At 42.3% G+C, this 13,227-nt stretch overlaps 1 protein-coding gene across 1 annotated transcript in view; it reads right to left on the bottom strand.

Moving 5' to 3' along the window:
- Positions 1-11,163, bottom strand: part of BBS1 (Bardet-Biedl syndrome 1) — a 63,454-nt gene extending 52,291 nt beyond the window's left edge. The window contains exons 1-2 of the mRNA XM_068393164.1: positions 10,842-11,163; positions 6,687-6,834 (exon numbers count right to left, since the gene is read on the bottom strand). Coding sequence (XP_068249265.1) covers positions 6,687-6,834; positions 10,842-10,861 — 168 coding nt within the window. The 5' untranslated portion in view covers positions 10,862-11,163. The remainder of the gene's footprint in view (positions 1-6,686; positions 6,835-10,841) is intronic.
- Positions 11,164-13,227: the final 2,064 nt, after the last annotated feature.

The following is a 13,227-nucleotide window of genomic DNA, read 5'->3' as shown; positions in this document are numbered from 1 at the left end:
GTAAGGAAGTCAACTTGAACCGTTACTCTGCCTTTAATAAGATCGTCTTCCTTACTGAGCGCAGCGTTCCTCTTGGGAGGCTGAATCAACTCAAAGGTGCTAAAGTATACAGGGCTGCAACCCATACTAAAGGACCTCATCACAACCTTTAACCTCGGCGCTTCTCAAGAAAGAATTGACCACCCGCCAAATCAACAAGGATGTGGAAGGCTTCTTAGCCGACCGTACAACCCATAAAAAGTATTCAAGAGAAAGGTTAAAAGGTTATGGGATTATGGGAATGTAGTGGCTGAGCCCTCGCCTACTACTGCATTCGTTGCTACGAATGGTCCCAGGGTGTAGCAGTACTCGTAAAGAGACTGGACATCTTTGAGATAGAGTGATGCGAACACTGACTTGCTTCTCCAATAGGTTGCATCCATAACACTCTGCAGAGAATGGTTCTGTTTGAAGGCCACTGAAGTAGCCACAGCTCCCACTTCATGTGTCCTTACCTTCAGCAAAGCAAGGTCTTCTTCCTTCAGACGAGAATGTGTTTCTCTAATCAGAAGCCTGAAAAGTAAGAAACTGAGTTCTTAGAACTTGGAAAAGAAGGTTTCTTGATAGCACACTATAAGGCTTCTGATTGTCCTTGTAAAGGTTAAGACCTTTTTAAATAGTACCTAAGAGCTCTAACTGGGCAAAGTACTCTTTTCAGATCATTCCCCACTAAGTTGGACAGGCTTGGGATCTCGAACGACTTAGGCCAAGGACGTGAAGGAAGCTCGTTTAGCAAAAACCGAGCTGCAAGGAACATGTAGCCGTTTCAGATGTGAAAACAATGATCCTGCTGAAGGCGTGGATCTCACTTACTCTTTTAGCTGTTGTCAAGCACACGAGGAAAAGAGTTTTTAATGTGAGGTCCTAAAAAGAGGCTGATTGGAGAGGTTCAAATCTTGATGACATAAGGAACCTTAGGACCACGTCTAGATTCCAGCCTGGAGTGGACAACCGACGTTCCTTTGAGGTCTCAAAAGACCTAGGGAGGTCCTGTAGATCTTTGTTGGTCGAAAGATCCAAGCCTCTGTGGCGGAAAACCGCTGCCAACATACTTCTGTAACCCTTGATCGTAGGAGCTGAAAGGGATCTTACTTTCCTTAGATATAACAGGAAGTCAGCAATCTGGGTTACAGTGGTACTGGTTGAGGAAACTGCATTGGTCTTGTACCAGCTACGGAAGACTTCCCCTTGAGACTGATAGATTCTGAGAGTGGATGTTCTCCTTGCTTTGGCAATCGCTCTGGCTGCCTCCTTCGAAAAGCCCCTAGCTCTTGAGAGTCTTTCGAAAGTCTGAAGGCAGTCAGACGAAGAGCGTGGAGGATTGGGTGTACCTTCTTTACGTGAGGTAGACTTAGAAGGTTCACTCCTAGAGGAAGAGTCCTGGGAATGTCGACCAGCCATTGCAGTACCTCTAAGAACCATTCTCTCGCGGACCAGAGCGGAGCCAACCAACGTCAGCCGTGTCCCTTAGTGAGAGGAGAACTTCTGAAGTCCTCTGTTGACAATCTTGAACGGCGGGAATGCATACAGGTCGAGATGGAACCAATCCAGCAGAAAAGCATCCACGTGAACTGCTGCTGGGTCTGGAATCGGAGAACAATACAACAGGAGTCTCTAGGTTATCGAGGTAGTGAACAGATCTATGGTTGGCTGACCCCACAGGGCCCAAAGTCTGTTGCAAACATTCTTGAGAAGGGTCCACTCTGTGGGGATGACCTGACCCTTCCGTCTGAGGTGATCTGCCATGACATTCATACCGCCCTGAATGAACCTCGTTACCAGTTAGCTTTCGATCTAAAGACCAGATGAGTAGGTCCCTTGCGATCTAGAACAACTTCCACGAAAGAGTCCCTCCCTGCTTGAAGATGTAAGCCAGGGCTGTGGTGTTGTCAGAGTCCACCTCCACCACTTTGTTAAGCTGGAGGGACTTGAAGTTTATCAAGGCCAGAATAACCGCCAACAACTTCTTGCAAATGATGTGAAGTGTCCTTTGCTCCTGATTCCATGTTCCCGAGCATTCTTGTCCGTCCAAAGTCGCACCCCAGCCCGTGTCTGATGCGTCCGAGAGGAGACGGCGGTCGTGTTTCTGAACAGCCAAAGGTAGCCTTCCTTGAGAAGAAAGCTGTTCTTACACCACGCGAGAGAAGACCTCCTCTCTTCGGAAACAGGAACTGAGACCGTCTCTAGTGTCATGTCCTTTATCCAGTGAGCAGCTAGATGATACTGAAGGGAGGGGAGGTGGAGTCTCCCTAACACGATGAACAGGGCCAGCGATGAAAGTGTCCCTGTTAGACTCATCCACTACCTGACTGAGCATCGGTTCCTTCTCAGCATGCTCTGGATGCATTCTAGGGCTTGGAAGATCCTTGGGGCCGACGGAAAAGTCCGAAAAGCTCGACTCTGAAGATCCATACCCAAGGAGACAATGGTCTGGGATGGAACGAGCTGAGACTCCTCAAAATTGACCAGGAGGCCCAGTTCCTTGGTCAGATCCATAGTCCATTTGAAAATCTCCAGACAGCGACGACTTGTGGGAGCTCTTAAAAGCCAGTCGTCTGACGGAGCCGGACACAAGATCATGATACTGCTGCACAGTCTGTGAACTGTCAATCATGGGCAAGCGAGGAAGTACAGTGACAACCCAAATCTGTCTAGACTGTCTGGGTCGTACAGACAACTCCTTAACGGGTTGCTGAGGTTGCCGCACTGCGTCACAACAAGTCACTTCTGTTGGTTGTTGAACGTCTTCCCCGTGACACATTGACTCCGTAAACAAAAAATCCTCTAACAAGGACTAAGCTTGGACTGCATGTCATGCAACACAGCTCAAGGTCTATGGGAGAAGGTGTGGTAACAGACGGGATTAGCGACTGAAGTGGAACCATAACCTTCCCTGTAAGCATGTTATGCTTAAATAAAAGTCCATAAGAGGTTATGCAGCTAAAGGCTCCCTCCAAATGACAGAGTCCTCAAGGGAATATCAGAAGGAGGGAGAAAAGAACTTTCTCATCTACAGGGACCTTATCCTAGAAAAGCTAAGTTCTCTGAGTGAGGGTTCACTAGTGCAAAAGCAGCAGACTAGAAGGCAACGTTATGAAACTGCTTGACAGTCTAGTGAGTTGGCAACAACCCAAGATGTGTGACTGAGAAGCATGCGGTAAGGTATGCAGAGCATGATGTATGCAGAGTATGCTGTATGCAGAGCATGCTGTATGTAGAGCATGTTGTATGCAGAGCATGCTGAATGCAGAGCATGCTGTATGCAGAGCATGTTGTATGCAGAGCATGCTGAATGCAGAGCATGCTGTATGCTGAGCATGTAGTAAGCAGAGCCTGCTGTAAGCAGAGCCTGTTGTAAGGAAAGCAGAGCGTGTGCATGGCGTTTAACATTTCTCAGAAATTCCATGACCAGTGCTAGAGTGCTTTATGCATGCTTGCATGGGGTTTAAAAATCAACATAATGTTTACCTTACATTCATAACTCATGATTCATATTTTTGCCATGGTTTGAAAATGGAGGTAAGGTATGCTGAACAGCAGAGTCAGAACGAGCTGGAACAACAATAGTTGTGGTTTCCTCTTCAAGACTCTGTTGAGGGAACACCTGAGGCTCAGTCTGCAAAGGCTGAATAAAAGACAAGCAGAAGGAAGGCGCATGGGTGGAGGAGGCTGACTCCTAGCATGAGTGGTTGAACCCAAGGGTTGCGCTTGCTGAGCGGTTGGCGGAAGCGGAGTAGCAAGTTCCAGTTCCTGTGGTGTGAGCGGAGCGCGATGAGGAAGAGGCTGCGCAGAACAAGGTAAATGTCTCGCAAGCTGAGGCTCCTGAGGCGCAAGGCTAAGGTGTTGTGGTGCTTGCCTTGTGGAGAGTTGAGCTCGCTGCAGCGAGAGCTGAGGAGACTGACTCATGGACGGGAGAGGTTGTTGTACCTCAACCGAGTGTTGCATCACTGGTGGAACAGCAAGTGGAGGCGGAGGAAGAGAGGTATAATCCTCCTGATCCCATTGTAAAGGTTGCCTTAAGGAAGGCGGAGGCTGAACACCACTGGGAACAGCAAACTCAGCACGTGGCTCAACATCGTACGCCTGGCAGGTGGTACTGCGATCAGGCGGAGCGAGCGTAGGCGGAGGGAGTGTAGGCGGAGGCGGAGGAGCAACACTCTCAGCCCGACACTCACGCATCAAGTCCGAAAGCTGTGCTTGCATGGACTGTAGTAGAGTCCACAACATCGTACGCCTGGCAGGTGGTACTGCGATCAGGCGGAGCGAGTGTAGGCGGAGGGAGTGTAGGCGGAGGCGGAGGAGCAACACTCTCAGCCCGACACTCACGCATCAAGTCCGAAAGCTGTGCTTGCATGGACTGTAGTAGAGTCCACAACATCGTACGCCTGGCAGGTGGTACTGCGATCAGGCGGAGCGAGTGTAGGCGGAGGGAGTGTAGGCGGAGGCGGAGGAGCAACACTCTCAGCCCGACACTCACGCATCAAGTCCGAAAGCTGTGCTTGCATGGACTGTAGTAGAGTCCACAACATCGTACGCCTGGCAGGTGGTACTGCGATCAGGCGGAGCGAGCATAGGCGGAGGGAGTGTAGGCGGAGGCGGAGGCGCAACACTCTCAGCCCGACACTCACGCATCAAGTCCGAAAGCAGTGCTTGCATGGACTGTAGTAGAGTCCACTTGGGGTCGGCAGAAACTACAGTAGGCTGAGGTAAAGCCTTAACAGTCGAGCTCTGTTGTGGCAGAACCTTACTCCTCTTAGGCGGAGTGCATTCAACTGATGACTGAGGAGAGTCAGAGCTAACCCAATGACTGTGAACTCTAACTTCGTACGTCTGGCATAGGTCTGGACTTTACGTTTAAAAGGTCTTGAGACCTGAGACCAGCGTTTTCTCCCCTAAATTCTTCTGCAGACGAGCAAAATAAGGGCTCAATCGTCTGCGGGTGGGAGTGACGGTCTCGGTAAGACACGCCCACAACCACCGAGGATACTTCTGTGCGCCGATCAAGGCCTGCTGAACCCTTCTGCCCTTCGACATTGCTTCTCCCCTGGGCTTGGGAGCTTGCAAGAGGTCCCGGACTGGGAGGACGACTGGCGCGCACAAAAGTACCCTCACGCACAACACTGACATACTTTGCGCTAATCACTTATCACTTTGATTTCTGTTTGCACTTATTTCACTGAACTCGAAACTTTAAGTGGTTTGTACCTGAAACACGCAATTCTATCCTTTCTCAAAAGTTAGTAATTGCGAAAACAGAATTACAATGTAACAGAAAAATCTAATGAAAGATAATTCAGTGGCTGGAAAGAGACTAAACACTAGATACTCTAGAAACGTTTAGTTTCTTCCCCTAAAGAGACTAGGGAGAAGAGCAAAAACGATAACGACGTTACTCGTACGCCTGGCAGGCTTGAATGAAACGTTTATCCTCTTTCTCCCTCCGTCTCTATCTCTCTCTCTCTCTCTCTCTCTTGACTTAGAACCTGAGAGAAGAGCCCAATCATATATATCGTTAAAACATATTATTGTTAAAGGAAAAACTGAAAAGTTCCTTTATTAGGATCAAAACCATTAAGTTAAGAAAGAATGAACAAAACGCTAGACACGGTTACTCTTACTGCAACGTGAAACCGTGAACATTCTTTCTCTATCGTAACGATAGAGTGCAAGTTGAACGTTCTGAACGTCAACAACTGCAGAGACAAAACAAAACGTTAGTTCAACTTTGAAAACAGTACGAGACTATCAAAGAAATTCTTTCAAACTCTGTGGCGGAAATAGCATAATATGTTAACAGGTAAAACCGAAATGACGGGCTCAATGTTAATTAACTTCGGTACCAAGAAAAGACCGCCTACTATTAGGAAGGTCGAATATAAACAAATATAAAAATTAATTTTAATAAGTTTATAATAAAAGGAAGTTAATCGAAGAGGCCTATAAGAGGCGGAGAGATATAAAATAAATCTATAACTTTTGTTAAGCAAAATTAAGAAAGAGAGTCTATACTCTCTTAGACACCAACACTTCCGTCTAAGGGAAGGGTCGGCCATTTAAAGGTGAACGAGAGTTCATACTCTCTACGTCACCATAATTAATCAAATTAATTCCAAAAGCTAACTAAGCTAATATAGAAGTTTCCAGTAAAGCGACAGCCGAAATCAAAGAGAAATACTTCACCAAAGTCGTGAAAATACTCCAAGAACATAAGCGTATCCCAGAACGTCTTGCCGTAAGCACGACAGAGGAATAATTGAGGAGGTGTCAACAAGAAGTACTTGAGTACCTGGCCACAGGTGGCGCTGGTAAATACACCCCCTTCTAGTATTGTGATAGCTGGCGTATCCCTCCATAGAATTCTGTCGGGCAACGGAGTTGACAGCTACATGATTATCGGGTAAGTTTAATATTGAAAACTACATCGTTCCGTCTTTTTTTAATATTTCAAAGAGCCCATCATAGACGCTCGACAGGCAATCTGCGATTAAAATCTTTTTTGTAAAAATGTGTGATTTATATATACAGTAGTATACCTCGTACAGTAACTTTTTACCTCCATCAAACAAAAACATGCACACCATACATACATATAATGGTTATTCAAATTCTATGAAATTATCCTGGAAAGGAAAATAAAGAGAACCTACCTTTAGCTTCATATTATATGCCCCCGTCCCTAGGTCAGCTATAATAAGCTTCCAATCGCCATCACCATGAAGATCCGCTAGGGCTATACTGCAACTGAAGGTGTACAATGACGCCAGTGGGTCATTGTGAGCAGTGAGCCAGCGTTCGCTAGGAAGGAAAAGAAAAGATAGTTAATTACTATACTGAATATTCTCAGAAATAGTGAAAAGATAATAAATACTAGGGGTAACCTATTCATCAGGGAGAGAATAAAGTCACTTACATGTTTCCTTTACAGTACACATGTGCTGAACACAAAAAAGTACTTACAACCTGCTAAATATTTTATAGAAACCACATACTGTACCTACATTAATAAGCTTCTATGTGAAGTACACTAATGAACAGCTGAGTATTTCTTCATTATTACACAAAATTGAGACTGACATAAGTTCAGTAAAACAAAGTAGCATGGATTTTAATTTCATATTTGATTTTTAAGGATGAGCAACAAAAAGTCAGATCTGACGTATGTCGAAACGACAAAAAGAGGGGTATTACTATAAAAACTACAGTAGCACAGTACTGTACTTTTACATAACTAATCAAATGATTAGAAGACTGTAGCAGTCTCCATAATGGTCTATCAGGTTACAAGATTCAACTAATAATGAATAAATCATCAGGTGATGGGGTTATGCACATTCTGAGTGAGTGCCACTGTCTTCCCATTAAACATAGAACAGAACATTCAAGTAAACCAAGTGTTTAGATGTAAAACACACTGAGATACATAATACAAAAATATGGCAAATTTGAAAATAATTTGTATTTTTCCTAATGATACAAACCTGTAGCTATTTATTAGGGATTATCTTTCGGCAAAGATGGAAGACTAGCCATTAGGACTTTAAGAGAGATGGCAACTACCCAACCCATGTTAGCGGGGGGTATTGAGGGGTAGAGGGGGTTGCCAGCTACCCCTCTTACTCACACACCAGAGTATTTGAACCACTTTAGATTGCAGGCAGGACTTAATCTGAGGGACAGGTGATGGTGGGACCATGTTGGAGAAGGGGGCTCTCCAAGAGGTCCTTGACAGCTCCCCAGGCTTCTTCAGTCGACTCTTTCTTGTGAAAAAGGTGTCTGGAGGCTGAGGACCAGTCATCAATCTCTTGGCTCTGAACAAGTTTGTCCTTCAGACTTCGTTCAGGATGGAGCCAGCAAGCACAGTCACATAAGCAGTAAGACCACAGGACTTCATGTGCACAAAGAGATATCAAAGATACACACTTCCAGATCCCAATCCATCCATCTTCAAGGAAGTATCTTTGGATCATACACAAGAACAGGCAATACCAGTACAAAGTGCTGTGCTTCGGTCTTTCCACAGCACCCCAGATCTTTACAAGGGTGTTTGCCCTAGTGTCATCTTGGGCTCACAGGATCGGCATTTGTCTCTTAAGCTGTTAAGCGTCCCACAACCACCGGACAACCTTGCTGCTAACGTACCTTCATGCTTTTTAGCAGTTAGCGGTCATTTCACTAATGATAATTTTTAACAGGTTACGAGGAGGAGAGAGGTCTTGTGGAGGTTGTTTTCCCTTGTAGCACGAGGTTCTGGGTTCCTCTAGTGCTTGGCCTCTAAGGGATTACCAAAGCTTGTACCAGGCTCGTAAAAGAGAGCAGGTAGAGCTATCATGAGCTTGGGAGGGTTTCCTAACCTCATGTAGGGTGTTGCAGGGAGGAGTCAGAGAACAATGTCTCTCTCTCTCTCACTCACCCTATCTTGCTGTTTCTCAACCGTATCTACATCAGCAAGTTCATACGCCAATTCAATCTGTAAAAACTTCGACAAACTATGTCTATGATCATTAAGTGAACTAGGTCTTAATTCCCTCTCCTCTCAGTGCGGAGGAAGGGGAGAGGAAGAAACCGCAGTTACTGATCGAGTGGTAGGTTCAGTTCTAGCAGGACGGTTAAATCTAGGGTTACAATTGTTAGGGGCTGGAGCAGTAAAGAAAATGCTTAGACCTATTCAAGCTTATCCCTGAGAAACTATGCTCCACAGAGCTGGAGCATGGGACAGAAGATTAGCGGGCACACTTGGTAAGGCCTCTAGGAGGAGACCAATCGGGCAAACATCTAGTTTCATCCGGAGGGGAGGACGAACAACACTCACAACTGATGTGAGCTGATTATCCCGCTAGCAGGGCAATGGGCGGGAGGGTGTTCTTCCCTAGAGTGGGAGGCTAGGCCTACACGAAGAGAATCCCCAAGTGAGAGATTTTCCGATGGAATATTCCGAGGAGTATTTGTCTCAAGAAAACTAGCATCAGGCGAAGCTAACCATGACGGGGAACACTTACACCTCAAGGCCTTGTTAATAGAAGAAGCATCGCTCGTACATCCTTTACCGCGGCGGAGAAACTCTAAAAAATGTTCTCTCGATGGCGGGCCCAAAAGACAAGCGTAGGCCAAAGTTGTCGCAAGGAATCGAAACATCAGGAGGAGAAGTCGGTGTTGTTTCTCTGCAGGTTAGGCAAAACTCAGTTAGAACATTAAATTCCCTCTGGAGCAGAGAAGCTGCCAAAAGGCAAGATGAATTAGGCTCTGAGTTCATCATCTTCCTTATTGGAAGAGAAAAAAACAACTCTAAAGGTAAGGGGGGGGGAGGCAAGAGGCTGCTTACAATCACCCCTTCCCGTAGGTACACAACACATGGTGCTTCAAAGTTTTATATCTCTATAGCAACAAAACTTACTTCACCGCATCCTTATCTTTCAATGTGCTTTCATTTACAAGGTAGAGTGCTCGCAAAAAAAATAAAACCTTTAACACAAACATATGTAAGAAAAGATCCAACACTCAGGAAAGTAACGCAATGGCGCATATGTGCTGGCCGCAGCCAAAGAAATACAGTACAGTATGGCTATTCTGTGAAAGGCAGGTAGATGGGGATTAATTCTCCAGCCACCTGTTATTAACCAACAATCATGTTAACAATACAACATTCCAGTAATGCCGTAGACATATCCTAGTTTAAAAAAGAAAAGGTTTGTATTCGCATAGAAACAAAAATAAAAATTTGTTACCACTGCAGACATATCCTAGTTTAAAAAAGAAAAGGTAATTTTTTTACTATGTTACATTGCCCTGTAATACACTACAATAATACCCATACTCATACCAAATTAATACAACCTTATTTAATCTCATCCAATCTAAGCAAACTTCGTAAATGAATTTGGAGCCTTTGTATATCATAGGCCAGTTCCTTAAGCGTTGATCAAAAATGGACATAAACTAACCTAAACTTTCCCCCCTAACCTAACCTACAAGCCGTGTCCTTACCTACATACTTAACGGGAAGGCTAACGCCCCCCTGCGACCCCCCTTACACTGCCGTATTCTAAATCATTCATAATAATACATACAGGTGGCTGCTATCATACATACACCCCATGAATTTCAACTTTTGTCCCCCAAAACCAATCCACAGTACATTCCAATCTCCAGAAAACCCTAAAGTAAACTTCAATGGGCCTTAACCCTGAATTTCTATTGCACTAGTATGTCCACGGCAACAATTTCTTGGATACCCTCCCAGAGGCCTACACTTCCAATATTTACTATTAATGTACCTTGGAATAAATGTGGAAACCAGGTACTGTACCAGTATATTTTCACCATATGTATATTATTATTATTATTATTATTATTATTATTATTATTATTATTATTACTAGCCAAGCTACAACCCTAGTTGGAAAATAAAATGCTATAAGCCCAAGGGCTCCAATAGGGAAAATAGACCAATGAGGAAAGGAAATAAGGAAATATATAAATGAGAACAAATTAACATTAAATAATTCTAAAAACAGTAACAACACCAAAACAGATATGTCATATAAACTATTAACAACGTCAAAAAAGATATGTCATATAAACTATTAACAACGTCAAAACAGATATGTCATATATAAACTATTAACAACGTCAAAACAGTTATGTCATATATAAACTATTAACAACTTCAAAACAGATATGTCATATATAAACTATTAACAACATCAAAACAGATATGTCATATATAAACTATTAACAACATCAAAACAAATATGTCAAATATAAACTATAAAAACACTCATGTCAGCAGGTTATAATAAACTTACCTCTCAGATCTTATCGACATCTTAGATGATTCCAGGATGAATAGCCTTATTAACGATGATGCTGAGTATAATGAGCAAGACAACCAGGAAACTACCGTGGCCTAGTTGAAGCTAGTTTTCAACTAGCAGCTTAACCTTGAGTATATGATCCGTGTTATATGGTTGAAATAAAATTATATTACTCACTTAGAAACAGTCATGAATAAAACCACCATTACGACTACCCTTCATGCTGTCATAAAGTGTCAATGATGGTTTAAGCTTGAATGGAAATACCTCTAAATCATCTTAGTCTCATAAATCCACCTCGGCAGGTCTGTATAATTAATATTAATTAGCACGTATCAAGTAAAGAGAGTTTAAACTATATCATTTAGTAATTTATGGACAGCAATGTACGTAAATTACATTACTTTCGCACTCTACAACGTCAGTCTCCACTCTCAAGTCACTGTTATTGTTTACATACCACGTTGCCATGGAAACCAACCGGCCCAACACCACTTTTTTTCTCAACTATGAATTAATTTCATTAAGTTATTATAAATCAAGATACTATAAATGTTCATAAAATTATCTGGAAGTTTGGTACGGAAACTGACACAATAAGATAATAAACAAAACAGTTTCATGATAATGTATAATCGCAGTTTTCTGGTTAGACCTATGATTGAGCATTTTTACATTAGCTTTTATTGAAATTAACTTATGATGCTGATTAATGAGCCTTTCTTGGAGCATAAACTTAACTACAAATAGTGCACAGCCATTCACCAGGGGCAGGGTCCTGGGGACAGTGGCTTTGGATATACAGCACATAAAAAATTCGATATAACTGTACACAACCGAACAACCAGTTAACATTTTACAATAACTGAGGCAAGTTGACTTAGGCAGGAATAATTGAGACAATGTTAAAATCACAAAGGGGAAGCTAAGATTAACACAAATAGTGATTTACAATTGAAGGAAAAATAAAACATAGGGGGCCAGTAAAGGTTTTGCATTTTTCTGTAGTGTCACAATGATAAGATGCTGTGAAGAAATCATTTTAAGTTTTATTTAGTGCCAGAATAAAATTTATTTGCTGAATAATCTCACTAAATTAATGTTCATTGAAACGGTTCCTGGAATTTTTTTACAGGTAATGAATATTCTCTTATTTTCGATCCAATATTTAAAGTATCAGTCTATTAGTTTTTAAAACTTCATAATCACAAGTTTTTTTCTTTGGGGGGGGGGAGCCCACTACGTCTATAATTTCTAATAATTATTCACGATCTCTGATTTAACTAAGAAAGATAACCTATAGTAATATGTTGGCCAAGGAACCAGCCACCCGTTGAGATACAACCGCTAGACTATAGAGAGTTACTGGAGCCATCTCCCTGGTTACAACTCATTTTGTCTTTGCCTACACATGCACCAAATACTAAATAGTCTGGTCTATTCTTTCCACATACTCCTCTGTCCTCATGCACCTGACAACACTGAGATTACCAAACAATTTTTCTTCACTTAAAGGATTAACTACTGCGTTGTAATTGTTCAGTGGCTACTTTCCTTTTGGTAGGGGTATAAGGGACTCTCTAGCTATGGTAAGAAGCTCTTCTAGGAGAAGAGCACTCCGAAATCAAACCATTGTTCTCTTGTCTTGGGTAGTGCCATAGCCTTTGTACCATGGCCTTCCGGTGTCTTGGGTTAGAGTTCTCTTGCTAGAGGGTTCACTCTGGCAAGCTTTTCTTAGGCTATTTCTCTTCCTCCTGTTTTTTAAGCTTTTATAGTTTATATATGAAAAAAATCTAATTTAAGATTGTTAATTTTGGTTGTTAATTACTTCTGTAATTTTTCATTTCTTTGTTTCCTTTCCTCACTGGGCTATTTTTCCTTATTGGAGCCCTTTGGGCCTATAACATCTTGCCTTTCCAACTAGGGTTATAGCTTGGCTTGTAGTAATAATAATAATAATAATAATAATAATAATAATAATAATAATAATAATAATAATAATAATAATAATGATAATAATAATAATAATAATAATCAGCCTTTGTATACCAATATTACCAGGAATTTACACGCTAATCACAAGATAACCAATTTCTTTTCTGTTTATGATAAGAATTAACGTACTGAAATAAACTGAAGATAGCCGAAGAAAATATAACATTTACAATTAACACATAAAGCTATAAGAATTTAAATCAATGCAGTGTTATTCTATAACGCCAATGCAGGAATATCCAGCCTTTACACCAATCCCACCATTTACCAATACAACGTGCTTCTCATTTTGTTGGCGGTGTTTGTACATAGCACTTCCCATTTTTCCTTTTCTTAGTAATCTATTGGAAAGACAGAACATGATTTCCTATTTATCAATTAC

The sequence above is a fragment of the Palaemon carinicauda genome, chromosome 19, assembly GCF_036898095.1.
Source record: "Palaemon carinicauda isolate YSFRI2023 chromosome 19, ASM3689809v2, whole genome shotgun sequence".
Taxonomy (NCBI): Eukaryota; Metazoa; Arthropoda; class Malacostraca; order Decapoda; family Palaemonidae; genus Palaemon; species Palaemon carinicauda.
This window is presented reverse-complemented; position numbering and strand designations above follow the sequence as displayed.